At 47.3% G+C, this 18,599-nt stretch overlaps 1 protein-coding gene across 2 annotated transcripts in view; it reads right to left on the reverse strand.

Moving 5' to 3' along the window:
• NHSL1 (NHS like 1) overlaps positions 1 to 18,599 on the reverse strand; it is a 124,877-nt gene that overhangs the window by 6,520 nt on the left and 99,758 nt on the right. Inside the window, exons 4-6 of one of the 2 annotated variants that reach the window (XM_077143287.1) lie at positions 12,658 to 12,850; positions 8,327 to 8,458; positions 12 to 3,251 (exon numbers count right to left, since the gene is read on the reverse strand). In XM_077143287.1, coding sequence (XP_076999402.1) covers positions 12 to 3,251; positions 8,327 to 8,458; positions 12,658 to 12,850 — 3,565 coding nt within the window. The remainder of the gene's footprint in view (positions 1 to 11; positions 3,252 to 8,326; positions 8,459 to 12,657; positions 12,851 to 18,599) is intronic. The other variant, XM_077143286.1, reaches the window with a different exon arrangement.

Below are 18,599 nucleotides of genomic sequence, written 5' to 3' on the forward strand. Positions count from 1 at the left end.
GCGAGACTTACCCCGTCCGTCCTCCGAGCCCAGGCGTCTGTCCATGCGACCCCCATCATCTGTGCTGTCTTCCTCTGAGGCGCCCGGCTCCCCCTGCTCGGGGGTTGGCACAGCATCCGATGGCACCATGGGGACATGGGTTTCCACTGTGCCCAGAGATGCGGCAGCTCCCGCAGCTCCTGCAGCTCCTGCCCCAAGCACTGGACAACCGCCGGAGTCAGGTTCATTGGAGCTGGTCCCCGCTGCAGGAGCCTCTCTGGCTTCTTCCCTGGTGGGGCTCGGCTGGGCACTCAGGGCTCCGTGGCCGTCGTCCACTTGCCGCACTGGGAGATCTTTCTGTGGAGGTGGCACCACCAGAAACAGTTTGGGCTTCTTAGAAATAGGAGGTGGCTTCCTGCTGGCTGGCGAGTCAGGCTGCTCCGGGACCGGTGCCGTCCCCTGGTGGGGCTGCGCCTCTGTCCCTGTTCCCCCCGCGGCCCCGGCCGGCTGCCGGTCCCTGTGGCTGGGCGGGCCGTCGCGCTCGGCTGCCCTGGCACGGGGGTGACCCTGAGTCGGGCTCCAGGCAGGAGCTGGGAGCGAGCTGCTCGGGGAGGCATGCCGGCTTTGACTCTCCATGTCATTGATGCTATTTCTGGATTTCAGGAGAGCAGATGGCTTTAAATGGTTCTGTGGAACGCCCGGAGCTGGGTTTTCCTGAGCTATCCTTTCTGCTAACCGTTCTCCCTCGGCCCCTGAGTTCTTTCTCACAGGCCTCAGCTGTACCATCTGTAAGGCTTCCGTGGTGATCAGGGGCATGGGGGGTCTCAGGCTGTCCTCCCTGGGGGCATGCTCCTTAAAGGCACTGCAGGAGGCTTCTGGCTGGCTGGATAGTGCACGAGAAGGCCTGGTGTCTTGCAGCCATTTGGGGTCAAGAGGAGGAGCAGGGGGAGGCAGCAGGGAGGGTGAGAAAGGTGGAGGGGCTTGGAAAGAAGCGGAAGGCTCCGGGAGGTCGGGGCTCATTGAGGCGGGGGGAGAGAAGCAGGTGTCGGTGGGGGGACAGAATGCACTCAGGACTTCTGGTGGCGGAGGGGGGAAAACGGGAGAGCGGGGCAGAGGACAGGTGTCAGAGGAATCTGCCAGAGGAGGAGGGGGAAGGGGCAAAGGGGACCTGTCAGCAGCTCCTGGGGGCGGCCCCGAGAGGGGAGCAGGCGGGCAGGCCGGCCCGGAATCCAGCTTCCTCAGCGTCCCACTTCCTTCAGTGGAAGTACTGGAAGAAAGCGAGGTGGAAGAGGAGGAGATGGACAAGGAGGATATCAAGGAGGACTTCCTCTCTGGCACCTTGGGCCGGGCCCTGCCCTTCCCGTTTGCTGGTGACATGGACCTTAAGAACACAGGCACGGGGGTGACAGCTGTGGGCGTGTTGGACTGGCTGGAGTACCCACTGGATGGAGACGTGACCCTGGGCAGCTTCTCGGGGGAGGTGGTCTTTGGTTTGATGGAGGCGCCGCTGGACGCCTGCGGCCCAGCGGCCCTGGACCCGTCGGGGACGTCGCGGGCGACCCCGTTCCCTGTGGGCACGCGGCCGCCGGCCAGACACAGCGCCGCGGGGTGGCCGGGGTCTTCCTGCAGGCCGGTGTAGTCGATGTAGTAGCCCCAGGGGTCGGTGTATTCGGAGCGGACGCTGCTCGTGTCGCTCTGCGAGGGCGTGACCGTCCCGAGGGAGCACGCGGCGGGGGTGGCGGCGGACGCCAGGCTGCTGCCCGCGCTGGCCGTGCTCTGGCTGCGGGAGCGGGGCGGCCAGGGCTCGTCGCAGTCGCTGCAGGGCCGGGGCGAGGGCGAGCGGCCGTCGGGGGCCCGCAGGCCCAGCCGCAGCGAATGCTCGAGCGAGGCCAGGAGGCTCTCGCTCAGCACCTGCCCGGGGGGCTGCGAGCCCTTCTTGGGGACCCGGCGCAGGGAGTCCGTCCGCGAGGGGGGCAGGGGGGGCTTCTTGGCTTTCTTCAGAGAGATGTTTCTGGAAAGGGATTTCTCGGGGCAAGTTCGCCCATCCGCTTGGGCGTTCTGGGCTCTTCCATCAAAAACGTTGACCACGCTGTGCCTGGGGTTCCCGAAGCTGTCCCGGCGAGCGCACAGGTTCCCGGGTCCAGGGCCCGGGTCGGTGGGCCCTGGTGTGTGGCAGCCATCGGGGTCCCCGGAGTGCAGGGACCCCGCGTCCTCCCTGCTGGACGGCTGGTCCAGGCTGCAGCTGCTGCCGGGACTCGTGGGCGAGGAGGACCCGCGCGCGTGCGGCTTCTGCGGGGAGGCGCTCCGGGCCCCCGAGCCTTGGTACTCCCAGGGCCCAGGGCTGCCGCGCCCTCCGCAGCCCGAGTAACTCGACTCGCTCCGGCCATCCGCATCCTGGGGAGGGCTCGGGAAGCTCAGGCTGTTTCTACAATTGTACGCCAGGGCGGAGACCCCGTTCTCCCTGCTTGCTGGGGGACAGAGAGAGGTGGCCGGGTGGCACAGGGACAGGAGCGAGGTCCCCGCGGGCGAGCGGGCGTCCAGGATCTGGGAAGGCGCGGGGGAGGGGCTGTCACCCCAGAGACCCCGGGCGGCCCGAGGCGCGTCGATCGTGGGCGGCCTAGAGGTGAGGGTGTCTCGGGGTTTCGGCTTTGGGTAGGAGGGGCCGGCGGGGTGCCCGAGCGCCGTGTGAATAAGAACAACCTCGGAGGCGGCGGGGAGCCTGGCGTTGGGGAGGATGCTGGTGGAGTAGGTGGCGTGGGGACAGACCAGACACGCGGGGCCGGCAGGGCCCCCCTCCAAGTGCCGCAGCTCCTGGGCCGCGGGCCTCAGGAGGGTCCCAGCCCCCGAGGCCCCTCCGAAATGTTCGAGGTTCCCCTCTCGGTGGGGGTGGCCCCCGGGGGAGGGGAAAGTGCTGCCGGCGTCTTCGGCAGGGCCCCGACCACCGGGCCTTGGCTCCAGGCCCTGGGCGGCCGCCACGGTGCCGGGGCGGGGAAGGCTGTGGAAGCCGGCGAGGTGGAGGCAGGAGGGGCCCACGACGCCCGCAGGATCGCTGCGCACCGACACGTTCCCGGAGGAGCCCGAGAAGTGGCTCATCTGCGCGGCGAGGCTCTGGCCTCTCTGCGCCCGGATCCTGCGCATGGAAGGGGGGACGACTCGCATGTCCTCGGTCTGGCAGCTCGAGTCCCGGGTTTCCGAGCGCCGCCCTAGGGTGGAGCAGTGCTCCGGGGAGCACATCCAGGAGCTGCCCAAGTCCTCCGGGGCGGCGCCCGACTCTGGAGATAAAGCAGAGAGAGGCCTGTCACCTGAAAAAAGAAACAAGGAACGGGCATCACCACCCTCTCCCCGTTTGTATGCTGTGGTACCTTGGGGTGGGGTGCGGTAACTTTTCTACTTGATCTGATTTCTTTTCTGCCATGGTCATTTAAATGAGTTGAAACAGCTACTGATAGCTCCCTCATTAATAATTCCATGTCCTCCTCTTACTTCGGATTTCACATCCTACAGATGGAATTCACAGGCACACCTTTCAAGAGCCAGGCTGCCGGGTTCCCTTTGGGAACATACTTTTCACAGAACCCCCTTTCCGTGGGTCTTCACAGTGGCCTCTCACCCATTAGGCAAGGATGGGTGCCCTCACCCCAACCGCACAGAAAAGCCTGGCAAGCAGTGACTCTTCCCAAAGACAGGAGAACGAAGCAGTCAAATAACAGGGCTAAAGAGAAGGTATTTCTGAGGGATATTGGTGTAAAAACCAGTGTTAATTACATTAATGTTTTATGGAAGAAGGAACTTCTAAGAAAGAAAAATGATTTACAGGCCCATCTGTGTTCCAAACATTTCGTTATCCATCTTGAGCCATTATCATCTGTCTGCCAATGACATTCGAAATTCAACAACAATCTGCCGTGTTCTGGGGAGGAAAGGCAGCTGGAACTAAGCCAGCAAGCACTGCCTCATATTATTCATTTCTTGGAGCTTTACAACCAAACACAGAGTACGGGGTTCAAAGCTGAAGCACAAAGAAGGAATAGGGGAGAGGGAGGTGGACAAGAAGACACATGATGCAAAGATCATCATCAAGATTTCAAGCTACCCTAGAAAGAACAGAAGCTTGAAAAAAAGAATCACAAAACCAAGAACTTACCCAAAGTGTACTGAGAAAAAGAAAAATCAACCCATAGATAGGAACCATTAGGACTAATGAAGTTTTTAAATGCAGCAACAAAACACCAGAATTCTCTCTATGCTGTTTTCATCAAGCAAGGACCTCAAGGAATCTCAGGCACGACCACAGCCAAGCAATGCTAGTTGAGCCCCCATTCATACCACTTTGCTCCCAGGTGAGGTGCTCATGTTGCGGGGATCCCCGAGAACTCCCTACCACACGTGGCAGCCATGGCATGGCACACACCCATGGCTGGACAGTGGTCTATTTGTTCATCCAGCTTGGCGGCTGTATGTTTATATTGGCAGGAGATGTATTACCCTACAAGGGAGGGGCCCCAGCATCAAGGCCTTGCCTTCAGCATGATGGTGGAGAATGGTCTTATATATGAAACTTCACAAAGAGGAGCTATATATGCCTTCTGCCCTCTGCTAGAAGCCCACCACCTCGACACCCCCCCCCCCCACTTAAGACACTCTCTATTAGAAAGAAGGAAGGTTGGCAAAAGGGCAGGAACAGAAGAAAAATCCACTTCGAGGAAAGGAAAACAAAAGGCGAAAGCTTTAGCAAGTTGCTCTCTTAGGATATGGGAGTCTGCCTTGTGTGGGTGTATTAATTTGTATCAGTTAAATCCCAAGGATTCAAGATCACATATTCCAGTCAACAACAGGTTTTCATTTCTTTCCCCCCAAAACTGTAAGGGTTTTTGCATGGGGTCAGTAGTAGATTTTTAACCGTCTGCATGTGCCTTAAAACTCTGAGTCTTCCGGATAATTCTGAATGTGAAACCATTCTGGGCTTCTGAAAAACGAGAATCTATGAGAAAATGAGTTATAGCCATTTCTTTACCATGCAGCTGGCTATAACTTTGCTATTAAAATAATAATGTTTTTGTAAAGACCTTTACAAGTATATGAAAAATGGCCTATATATCATTTATCACAGGAACCACCAAAACAGATCTGCCAGCACTTTCCATTCAAAAATTTCCAGGTATCACAGGAACCAGAAGACGGACATATTGATTAAAGAATATTCAGACAAACGTGGGCCACTTGGTACAGCTGAAAAATCAGAGTGGGGTTTGTCTGACTCAAAAGTATTCCATGAAAAACAACTGTGTACTATTTTCTCTTGTACTTATTATATAATACTACATTTTAAAAATACATGTAATTAAAGATGATAGAAACCTACCAGTGAGTTTTTAAAAGTTGTGTCAGGCCTTTGGTTATGTTCTTAGTACAAATTATCAAAAATTACTCAAAATATCCTAGGGGTTCCTTTAAATGAGGCTTTTAAAGCTTGGAGAATAGTGTTAGGAATAAGTTGCGAGAGCACGCAAACTATAAAGTAGTCAGGTAAAATTATATGTCAACAAAATAATCCTCTTTGATTCTAAAAGATGAAACCCCACATCATGGTGTTCAAATACATTTCTATGTAGTCTTAAATAAGATTTAAGAAAAAAATGGAGATTTGGCCACATTTAAACAAATTATAAATAAGTCATCAAGTGTGCCTTAGAAGTAATGAGTAAACAGTATTCCTGGTCTTAAAGCATTTTATGCTGCCTAGTCTCTAGAGTCTATCCTACTATATAAGGATGTTGAGGTGAGAACTGGATATGAAAGCACATCTGTTTGCCTAAATTTTTTTCAAAACTCCAAATCGCTTAGCAATTTGGAGAGTATCTAGCAGACAGATCTGCAACTTTCCTAGTGAATGTCCTTCTTTCAGATACTGTTGCCCTTTTTTATCTAGTTTCTTTGACTCAGCTGTACTTCATAGTATTAGATAATAGAGGAAGACTAATTTTTAAAGAAAACATGAAGTATCTATTTTTGTTCATCATTAGGTAATCCAAGCTTCCAAACCAAATTCCTTAAGTATTAAATATCAGGAGAGAGAGCACAGTTAATCAGAGGTTTTGAAATAAATGGAGCAGATACCGGATTCTATTTTTTTGCTAATGAAACCATTCTCAATTTTATTTTTCTTTATTCTGTTCACCAGTCCTCCAACTATCCTAGCTATGAAAGCAGTGTCCCTGTCGAGTTGTCTAATTTCCTTACTAGTTCTAACTCAGGGGCAGCTGCCTCCTTCACCTCCAGCTGGGTCCATGTCTCCCTGACGTGTGCTGACTCAGGCCGGGAAATGTGGCAAAAGCTACTTTCCTTCCTCCAGCCTCAGCAGTGGTTCCTCACATGCAAAAGAGACATGCATGTGGGGTCTGTGGACTTGAGTGTTGATTTAAAAAATATTACAATTACAGAGGATATGATTTCCCTGGCTGGCCACATCATTCCAATGAGAGGAAAGCATCAGCTGAGTTATTTGCTACTTACTGGTGTTAAAAGTGATTATAGCCGCTAACTCTTAGGTTCCGCCATTCATGTTATGTAAGTATATAGAAAATTCACAAAATCACCTAAAACCTAGCTGTTTGGGCAGGAAGTCACTTAAAGGGTAGCCAGCCTCGAACCATCAACCTGCTGGCTTCCAAAGGGCCTCAAACTGCCTCTCCTGAAAGGCAGTCCCTTTTGGTTAAGGTATATTATCTCCTAGAAGACCCGTTAAATTATAAATGCTACCTGAGAGCTTGAAGGAATTAACCCATTAACTATCTACTGAACATTTTAGTACAACTAGTTTCTCAAATTAGTTGGCTGCCACCTAAAGGAGAATCTGAAGGAATGGGGCATGGCCAGGCAAGTTTTGAAGAGAGGAGAGGCCCAGCATAGGGAAGGGGCCTGCAGGTGTAGGCAGGGGAGGAAGATGGCAGCAGCAAGTGGGCCTTTGCTTCTCGTCATCCCTTGTGTTACAGGATAACGTGAGCATCTGCGTGTCTTCTGGGCCACCGGAGAGACCCAGAGCAGAAGACACACCATTAGTGTCTCGTTCTGCTTGCTGCCATGGCTTAGGAGAGCAGATATCCTGGAGAATGGATGGCAGTAAGAGAGGGAATTCCAGGAGAAGAAGAGTGGGTGGCTCTATACTCCCAAAGGCAAGCCATCTCAGCAGGGGTTCAGGGGAGGAAACCCCCCAAAAGAGCAAAGTCGTAGACCTGGAAGGTGGAATGCTGCCTCCAGGCGCTTTAACAGCATTTCTGACTAAAACTAATAGCCAAGAACAGAAATGACAATTCTGAGTTTCTAGAGTATGACCATGCCTTCAAAAATGAATAAAACACACAGGTAAAAAAAACTATGAGGAAGAAAGTGCCCTGGTTGGCCGTAGAAGCGAATTTCAAGGTAGGTTATCCTAGGGTAGCAATTGCATTTGGCAGCGGTTCCTGTCACTGAGTGCTTTGTGCGTGTACATTCATTCCTATGTACATTTGGCAGGTTCTACCAGCATCGCCATCCCTGCTTTTGGAATGCAGAAATGGTCTCAGAGAAGTGTCACCTGAGAGTGAGTGGCAGGGCTGGGACCCAAGTGCTGCCTCTGCCCCCAGCCTGAAGAGTCTCATACAGAGCTCAGAGGACGACGGTAAGAGAATGGAAGGACTGTCCAAAGCAGAGATGAGGACAGGACAACACAAAGCAGAGAGGTGAAGGGTGAAATGAACCATCCTCTCCACCAGCCAAAAACACTGTGGGTTGGTTTTTTATTGCCTTCTGTTTTTATCACAGGTTGAAAAAATACCAAATGAAAAAGTTATAGATCTGTTTCATTGCAAGTACCCAAAAGCAACCTTCCCCATACAACGAACCCTTCCTATCATACTGACATTTACCACTAACCCCAGCTGTTGCTTATCTGATGGCAAAGTGCCACCCATGTTATCAGTATAACTAGGAAAGTCCCTGTTCATTATTTGAAGTCCTAGAATGAGTTTTCAGTGGCGTGAAAACTGAAGTTCTATATGAAAAGTAACTTTAATTGTGGCAATACCCAGCATTCAAGGTACACAGAGATGATGACTTAACTATAAATTTCTATCACCCTAATTGATAGTTTTCCCCGAAGTTCTCGCCCTACCTTCTCACCCCAACTCAATAAATCATCTGCATGGGGTGTTACAATTGGCACTCAATGCCTGATTCGGGAGAGAAACTAGACCTTGCAGCCCCGAAGGCTATCAGAATGTATCGATTTCAGAAGCGTCACCAAGGAGGTTAGCAATGGAATGCCGAGCAGAAGTCAAGAGCAACAGAATACAGTTCTGATGAGCCATACCTAGCTCCTTCTGTATGTTGTCAGGGACTCCTGTAATAGTCTTTCTCCTTTTGACTTTCTTCGGTCGTCTTACCAGAGTGTCTGTGTAAATTAGAGACCGCCGAAGGCTGGCCTGGCGATCGAAATTCTCCCCTAATGGAGAGTAGCAGAACAAGCAAAGCAATGTTACTTTCCAGCAAGCTGGCACCATGCACTCCATTCCAGAAGCTCGTTGTAAAATGATAAGAAGGTATTAATAATGATGTTAGCCAGTCACATGATGAAGGGCAAAAAAGGAAGGAAAGCGCAATATCATTATAAGGCCGTTCCAGCTGCTGTGCTGGGATGGGGATGGGGCAGGGCGGGGGCTCCTTCCAAAGGAAGAAACTCCATCGCAATTTCAAATGAGTTGGAATAGCAAGCGTGACTTTGTAAATGATCCACTGGAAGGTGATTGTGTTATTTAAGAAGCGGATCTTTCTGGAAGGGTTCCACATGGCTCCTCTAGCCACCACACTCCCTCTTGCATCAGCGTCTATGCCGTGACAGCCTCAAATGTGTTTTGTCCACCTGGCTGTCCCATGGAGACCCATATAGAGTTTTGTCCAATGTGACGAACCTGTGGCTCAAACAGGAGTTCGTGGATGAGGAGATCTTCCAGTCAATCAAGGAGGATGACAATTTGGGTAAGTGTAGTAATTGTTATGATGTGAAAAGCATCTATAACGGAAATTAAAAAGCCTTATAATGATAAAGCACTTTCACCATGATGAGACCCGTTAGCACGGCCGCTGTTAAAAGCTCAGCGGTTTCTCCCTGTCCCGTGATCCCTGCTGAAGGCTGACCCGATCCACACATTTCAGGTGATGTGCCATCACACCTGGGACAGCAGGTCTCCAGGACGTTTTCCTTTCTGGAGTGTAAGCTTGTGTGGTTAAGACCCCATGCGAAACCATGAAATAGGTAAAAAGTTTCTAATAGTCTCACTTGTTTACCTGCTTTAAATTTCCTGCCAACTTAACTAATAAAAATTTTACAGCATTGACCCTTTGAATGGTCAGGTTATTCTCCTTGAAAAGAGATTTAAAAATACATACATACACATGAGTCATGCATTTCTGTCTTATGTGTAAGAAAAGTACACACACGGGCACTCTTTCTCGCCATATTGGCACGCCGTGGCCAATGTAGCATCTGTTTTAATAGGAATAAATTGTAGTAGAAGCTTATCTAGTCAAAACCGAGGATAAAATATCTGAATGACCAATATCCATTTCCCCGACCAAGGAACAATCTTAAATAAGTGCTTCCAAGCTTGCACACACTTGCCAGTTTGTTCCCAGTGGAGAAGAGGACAAAGGACTGAGAGGAGCCCCTGAACACCAGGAGACCGTCCCTGTGATACACGGAGTACCAAGCACAACAGCAAACACGGCGGAAGTAGCACAACTTCATCTGTCCAGGAGTTCTTTAAATAAGGAAAAAACATCTCCCCTTGTCAAAGGCGCCTAAGGAGGAGCGAACCATTGATAGAAAGTTGCATTTAGTCTTCAGCTTTGGTTCCTAAACCAAAACAGAAGACTGAAACCACCCAAGCCACCAGGATATTAACAAACAAACCACACGAGTGAGAACAGCTAAGACATGCACCATTAAAGGGACCAAGCTTTCCTTCTTGCATGTGACTAAAAGGACGGTTCCTGCTTTATTGAGGGAAGGGAACCACTCCCTGATTCACGTACCCTAGGGTCCCCATTGGAACTCAGCTCAGTGGCAGGGGCGAAGTAGTCAGCTAATAAATATTGAATTGAGAGGACTTGAATCCCTCCTTTTCTGCAAAATGGCATCCATAGTCATGAATACTATTTAGAAATAAACTCGGCTGGCTCAGACATTGGTACAAAGCCAGTTGGTAAAAGTTGTTTAAGTATGTTGGCCTACTCCATTTATTTACCAAGTGCAAGAGTTGTCCCCCCATGTGGCAGATGATAGAAGATACTTATAGGTGCAAACATTTTAGTTTATACATATTTATTCCCCTACTCTTAGGCTATGCTGAGTCCCACAAGACTAAAACAAAAGGGGATTAAATCAATTTTCATTGATTAGCTCATTGTGCTGATGTTCTGCTCATGCCTGCTGGGTTATGCTCCAACTGTGAAATAACATATTTATTGGCATGTTTTCCCGCTGAACCTTACTGAAAATCAAACTAGAGAGTTAATGTCCACCCAAAATAAATGAGCATGTGACAGTTGCCTGCAGGAAGCTACCTTTTTAATCTCAAAAATCGTCTAGGGCTTTGAATATGCCTAATTTCAAGAGCGGGAAGGTGTATGACCTATTCTGGCAGAAATACCAGCAAAACTGACATTTTTTAATTTAATGCTTCTTTGTACCAGAATATGAGAAAAATTAATCCCTTTAAGAAATACATGTGTGTGTGTGCACCTGTGAACATACAGATCCAGAAAAGATGTCATTGGATATTATATTTAATTTCTACATTTCTGCAAAATGTGAGCCACTCCATTTAAAGTAAGTTGCACATGAATGTAACTCACTGTTCCTTCTTGCCATTCAATTTCCTTTAAAAAGAGGCATTTTAAAGACCTCCTTTGAAAACCCTACTTAATGTCTATTCATCTGTATCAATTCCTATCCACCCAGTTATCAAACAGCAGTGAATTAAAGCTAAAGAAATGGCACCATCTTCTGTTGTGACAAGGTATATTATTGCAAATAATCCTTTAGTCTTAAAACTCATTATTCTATTTCAAATTTCCTAATCTTACGATAATGCATTTTATCCTAACTCCGTTAAGTGTTGCCACATTTCATAGCACAATCTTCTCATTTTGTAATAGTATCTCTGAGGCATTTAATCATATATAATGTAATTATATTTCTGCTACAGGCAATCAATCAAATAATGTAATTTAATTTTCTCACAGGAAATATGTGCCCATGTATTTAATCTAGCAATAAAACGTACACTTTGTTCTGTGACACAGCTACATCCAATAACCAAAATTGAGATCTAGGTGTTTGAAAAACACATTCAGAAAGATCAAAAAGATATTTGCAAAGAAAATGGATTGAAATGCCATGCTATTCCTATAAGGGTTAAGTGAAAGAAACCTGGAAAATGCACGTGGCATTTAAAAGAATCCATGTACTCATTTGTTAAATTTCTATGGGATTCAAAATGGAGCTCCAAATGTAATTTTTAAACATTCTGTAAGGTTTTTTAAAAACTTTCAATAACTAGCAAAATGTTATTTTCCCCTTACGTGGATTCCAACACCATGGCAAAAAGTTCTCCAGCAGCAGCCTTAGAAGCAGGGTTCAGAAAGATGCTACAATTTTCATCCTAGTTACGGGTCACCTGAGTTTTTCAGATTTAGACTTATGGGCCGTCCTTGGTATGGACCTTCACAAAAGATGACTAGGCGTCATCTCTAACTCTTGAGCACACATTCTCGCCATTGGGGCTATCAACTCTTCTTTTGTACTCTGTATACTGCCTAAATCACTCAACTAAGCTCTTGGTGGGTAACAGAGGTAAGAAGGTAGGAGGATTTTTGATATTTTCTAGGCTTGTCAAAGATCATCTTTGAAACTTATTTACCTTGTTCTTTATCACTGGAATCATCACAGATGATCAAAGCCGAGAATAATATTCCAAAAGAACTTGAATTTCAGGGTCGGCAATTAATATTCACATTCTAGCTTACCATATTTTAAAAGCTATATATTTAGTGTGGATGGCCTTTTAACTTAAAGACTGAAATACAATTTTTCTATCCTATTGACATTTTTTTAAAACACGCCTTTTTATCAGTTACTTCACTTGACACCTTTATTTCCAGTAATTTTTTTCCTTGAGAAAAAAAGAGGGTAAGAAAATCTATTATTCAGAAACATCACAAAACTATTGTTTCTTCACTTTTATAAATATTACTTAAAATAACCCTTTGGAGTGGAAATATATCATTTTTGCTACCCACGACAACACTTAGAGTATGTTCCCTATATAACCTTAAAATCTGTTTAAAAAGCAATTTAATTTCAAAGCACATACTTTCTTGAGATGAACAGCTGACCCATCAAGTTGTTTGACACCAACCTTTGGTGATGCAGCTGCTAACTGCGTAAGTGACACTTATTCATGTGGGCATGTGCTTATTTATATATGTCTTAGCATTGCCTTCATTGAGCAATGAGCAGGCAGCCAAACCACAGCTATTTACCTCTGAGGTATAAAGGAAATGCTATGAGCATATAATAAGCAAAAAACCCTAGCTGTCCTCCCAAGTATATCCTGAGCCTGTTTGTAGAGCAAAGTGTACCAGTTACGTTAATCGGAACCACATCAGCCTGGACCGTTTGGGCTTGTTGTCGCATCTTCTCTTCGGGCGTTGGCAGTGGAAGTGACTTGGTCCAGTTCGTTCGCGTGTTAAAGTCAGAGAAGTCACTTGAGGCGGGCATTTTAGGTCTCCTGATGGAAATAAGCCTCTCTTCTTCCAACGAAGAGATACGACACTAGAGGGGGGGAAAAGTAAAAAGAAGCTAGAGTGTGCAAATAGCCGACAGATGCATTTACAAAGACACACTTATTTTAAAAGAGTAAGTTAAATGATTCTAAATCAAGCCAAAGCAATTGGTCACATTTAGGAACAGAAGTGATGATTTGCAAGAAAACTGCTTGTACATTGAGTGTGACCTATGTATGCTATGTAGGATTCACATTGGACTTGGGCTCTGTGTGAGGACTGCAAATAGCTTTGCTGACCCCCTAAAATCTTATAAGTCCTTCGTCATTTTGCTATATTCGCTGTGGTCAGAAAGTTTATGGATTTAGTCCAACATTAGAAGCCTGGCAAAGCATCACGCCGTAGCCTGTCTTTCCATTTTTATGAAAATTTAGTTTTGCTCCAAGTTATTTCCAGCTTCCATCATATTTCTTTAGGCTCTGGCCACAAAGAACATTTCTAAAATGAAATAGCTATTGCTCAACCATTTGTGCTCCTTCAAAACCATATCTATAGAAAAAAAGTCAGGGTGAAATTGTTAAATTCTAAGAAGCTGAGGACAGCTCAGCTCTGGGCCTTATCAGAATGCCGTGGGATCATTTCTAGCAGGAGCTGTTTTGATTCAGATTAACATCCTAACTTCAGAGGTTCTCTCCAACGCCTCTCTTCCCGTAACACCTGCCGAGGGACGTAACTGGGAAAGCTGCTTTGGCAAGCATTTTATGTTGGACGTCACTGCAGCCCCCAGCAGCTGTTTCTGTGACAAGGAAACCCTGAGAACTCCAAACAAGTGCAATGTGCTTAGGGACAACAAAGAAGGGTAGTTGACTTTTGTGCAGAGATGGCAGTTTTACAATGTACAATAAATGCATATGAACAGCTCTTCAAGTCTAAAGCACCTAAAGGGAAAAATCTCCTATGAAAACAAGACACTTAAAGAATGTGGAGGAATGAAAAGGCAATGAACCTTTCCAAAAAGAAATCCTGTGGAACCTGTAACCAGATCAATTCAGCACCCCCTCCCCCTATTCATAGCCCCCCACCCCCAATCCAGGAAAACTGCTATCCTGACTTCCAACATACCAGCTCAGTTTTGTCTATATTTGAACTTCATATAAAGAGAATCATAAGTTATCTTTTGTGACTTCCTTCTTTCACTCAACCTTATGTTTGTGAGAAGTTATCTATTTCAAAAGGCATGTTTTGATGCCTTTCTGGGTTTATTACAAATTTCTAAGAGGATGCAGGTAAGAACATTTTCAGGAATGGATTGCTTAGAAAACTCAAGCATGTAGAAAAGCTGTCATCATTGTTTGCCACTACTGAATTACTCTCACTGCAAAAAAAATAAAAATACTACTGGAGTGTCATAAATCTGAAAAAAGCTAGCCAAGAGCTAATAAAGATAGGGGATGGCTGCCCTTGACTGAGAACTCAAAGAACTGGCATCTACTCACAGTACACTTTCCCCAAGTGACCTCGAAGGGGTCCCTTCACTGACCAGCAGGTCACCCCCAGGTTACCTCTAGCACCTAACGAGATACCATACATGGGCCTGTTTATGACAGTTACATATCGCAGACACAAAGGCTGCCCTATGACCTTGAATTTAGAATAACAGAACCATGAACTGACAAGTACCCACGTTCTTTCTTTTATTGCAAGGAGACTTACAGATAATAAAACCACTGTGGAAACAGAAATATAAAATGAGCAATAGAATCAGATATCTCAATAGGTTTGGACTTTGCATTCCAAGGAAATACATCGAATGGAAGACCTAGTTTCTTTCCCACTTAAGGGAAATGTGAAAACTAGTAATTGTAATTAGAGTGCCAAATCAGTGTACTCAATTTATAAATGAGTTTATATCACTGATGCCTTATTATGATACTAAAGCATACTATATCCATTCCTGTTTGATGGGGTTCTGGAAAAACTGCTAGAACTTACATGCACCATTGAAAGACAATCAAACAGCTTTTCAAGTCAGCATCAGTAGCTAAGCCACACCAAAGTAAAGCAATTCTTCAAAAACTCTTTGCTGCTGTGACCTCTTGTTCTGTTTCACTGACAGAAGTTCCTGCCTCTGCTGCCCTTCTTTGCAGATATCCCCCTCTAATTTTTTTTTATCCCCCTCTAATTTTGTTAGAGGATTTTGTGATGGTCATGTGATAAGCCACGTGCAGGCTGAACCTTGGTCTAATAAGTTAGAAGGTCCCTCGACTTTCTGATGTATTTCGTGTGGCATCAAAACAGAGCATAAGAGAAGGAAAAAAGAGCCAATCCTAATCAAATTGAAGTTTAAGGGAAGGAAAAGCAAAGTTTCTGAGTGGAGAACAAGGCTGCCTCACCCATGGAGCATCCCTGTGCACAGGCCACCCCGAGCCGCGGAGGCGCTGTCACCCGTGTCTCCAGGCGCTCAGCCGCCACAGCTTTCCTTCCCGCGGGCCGGGCGGACTGGGTGGCTAACCATCATCCCCAAAGGCTGCCGACCCCAGCCTGCTCCCGCCTGACAGCCCACATGGCCAATCCATTTTATAAAGCGCTCCCTTCTCTTCCAAGAAAACTTCCCAGACAAGTAGGGCACGATAAAGCTACACGCAAATGCGACTGTTACAGAGCTACTGTCCACCAAAGGAAAAGAAAACCCAGGATGGTGAGACTTCCAGAACGCTGCGGCCCCATCCCTGCCAGCACCTCCACGCCGGCCCCAGGCACGTCACAGCGACCCTGCTGGGGGGACACGCTTACTCTCTGGATGGTGACACACACCTTGGAATGGGTCTCCACGCTTCTGCCCTTCTGCCAAGCCCTTCTCAACACAGCAGCTGTAGGGATCCCTTAAAAATGTAAGTCAAACCCAGCCACAGACACACAGACACACAGACACACAGACACACCTGCTCACCCCTCCAGCGTCCTGACAAGGACTCACTGGTATCTCTTTGCACCTCCTACTATTCCACCCTTTTCCAACTCTGCTCTAGCCACCCCACCCTCTGTGCAGCTCCTGTACTTGCCAGGCAGGATCCTGCCTCAGGGCCTTTGCACTTGCCACCACAACACCTAAAATGCTCTTCCCTTAGACCTCCACATAGGGGGTCCCTTCTTTCCCTCCAGGTGTTCACTCAAGCACCCCCTCCTGTTGAGGTCTTACTACTTGCTCATCCCATGTAAAATTCTACTCCTCCCCAGATTCCATATCCAATCCCCTTCCTGGATTTCTGTTTTTATTTTTAGAACATATCACTAACATACCCATGTTTTACTAAGTTTGCTTCTCTTTCCCACAGAAATGTAAGTCCCACCAGGGGAGAGTTCTTCCTTTGTTCTCTACTCTTGCCCAGCTCACAGAGCAGTGCCTGGCCTACAGCAGGGACTCACTAAATATCTGCTCCATAATTTCTTAATGCAATAATAAAGGAAAGAAGAAATGCTGCTGCCCTAGTCATTTTAATATTTTAAGTCAAAATTCCACAGAAAGCAATTTCAGAACTTTAATGGCCGGCGTCATCATTTACCAACCAATTGCTCGATGTCTGTCCCTTTATAGGCATTATAGCCTCACCGAGTCTTCACAATGTCAGCCTCATTTTATAAGACAACAGAGATAGGAGCCACCAAGCCACGTCACTTTTGGGAAGTTCACAGTGGGCCACCCACCAGTGATCCAACCCCAGCACCTCTGCTGCTCAACAGTGTAAAATACCGACCCGGCAGTATCTAGGACAAGCAGGCTTTCTAGTTCAAAAGTAAAACCTCCATTTGTATCGCTAAATAAGAACAGAACCTTTTGAAAATCTATAAAAGCCAGCTGTGTGGAGGGAACAGAATTCTCTGGAGAGAAAACCTTCCACGTCAGCACCCTGCCCCTGGCCTGGCCCCTGGACCCCGGCCCTTGCTCCCCCCCCCCCTCCCCCTGGTGCTCCTGGCCCTCCCACATCCCCCCCATGCCCCTGGCCCCCCCCCATCCCACCCCCCCCCCTCGGCCCCGCCCCTGGCTGTGCATTCTGAGAGGCCCCTCAATCTGCCAGCACCGAAGCCAGAACACATCACCTAATGCAATCCCTGCATGCAGGAGAAAGCGCATCATTTTACGTATCGGGTTTTAAAGGGCCTGGCTTTCAGACCCAAAGGGTAGGTTTTTAGACCTGTCCGTGGGTCATTAACACTTATTAAGCCCCCATACCAGGATCCTGGGAGGGAGGGAGGGTCATGAATGAAATGGAAGAAATCGTGACGCCTTGGGTCACACTGCTTAATTTAGAAACAGAGTCCCCAGCCATGCCAGTCCCTTTGTGGTTTGGCTGTGGGGAGGCCTGGATGTCAGGGAGGACCCGGCCCTGTGAAACCAGACAGACACTCACCAGATGGACAGGGGGGTCTGAAGAGAGCCTCTGCTGCAGGTTGAGCTGGACCCTCCAAGATCAGAGCTCCGGAGAATGTGCCCTTACTTGGAAATGGGGCCTCAGAAGATATGGTGAGTGAAAATGAGGCCACGTGAAGACGGCGATGGATTGGAACCCAAGGCTGGCCTCTCCCCTCCAGGTATCAGGGGAGCCCAGCCTGCCCACACCTCCCTTTTGGACCTCTGAAGTATGTGCCAGTTTGAAACTGTCATGTACGCCAGAAAAGTCATGTTCTTTAATCCTGATTTAATGTTGTAGAGTGGGAGCTTTTATTGGATTGTTTCCATGGAGATGTGACACATCCCATAGTGGGTGTGATCTTTTGATTAGATGGAGATGCCACCCTGCCCATTTAAGGTGTGTCTTAATTAGTTTACTGGAGTCCTTTAAAGGCGGAAGCATTTTAGAGAAAGCTCAGAGCTGACTCAGAGACCTTTAAAGAGGCAGAAGAAAAACGCCCCCAGGTAAGCTGTTTGAAATCAGAAGCCAAAGGAACAGCAGATACCCACATGTGCCTTCCCAGCTGACAGAGGTGTTCCAGATGCCATCAGCCTTTCTTGAGTCCAAGTATCTTTATCTGGATAGCTTAGTTTGGGCATTTTTATGACTGTGCAGGTTTAAATCTGTTGTGTACCCTAGAAAGCCATGTCCTTTAGTCCTCATTCAATATTACTGGGTGGGATCTTTTTGTTTATTTCCATGGAGATGTGACCCACTCAATCGTAGGTGGTAACTTTTGATTAGATGGTTTCCATGGAGATGTATCTCCACCCATTCAAGGTGGGGTTGCTTACTAGAGCCCTTTAAGAGGGAACTATTTGGGAAAAAAAGCTTTAGAACCAACAGAGCCCACACTTTGGAGATGCTTAAAGAAAACTGCCCCCCCGTTGCCCCCCCCGCCCCCGGGGAAGTTGTTGAAGAAGCCTGGAGAGAAAGCTAGCAGACATCACCATGTGTCTTTTCCAGTTGAGAGAAACCCTGAAAATCATCAGCCTTCTTGAACCAAGGTATCTTTTCCTGGATGCCTTAGTTTGGATATTTTTCTAGGATTGCCTTAATTTGGCCATTTTCATGGACTTACAACTGTAAACTTGCAACTTAAAAAATTCCCCCTTTTAAAAAGCCATCCTTTTCTAGTATATTGCATCCCGTTAGGTTACAAACTAAAACGATGGCCTTAAAACTATAAACTTGTAACTTAATAAATTCCCTCTTTAATAGTTGTTCCATCTCTGGTATATTGCATTCCAGTAGCATTTAACCAACCAAAACAAAGGATATAGAATAACGATTATTCAAGAACCCACTGCCCAACCCATGAACTAACGTACTGCTGTCACCTTCTGA

This window comes from Tamandua tetradactyla, chromosome 25 (assembly GCF_023851605.1).
Source record: "Tamandua tetradactyla isolate mTamTet1 chromosome 25, mTamTet1.pri, whole genome shotgun sequence".
Lineage (NCBI taxonomy): Eukaryota > Metazoa > Chordata > Mammalia > Pilosa > Myrmecophagidae > Tamandua > Tamandua tetradactyla.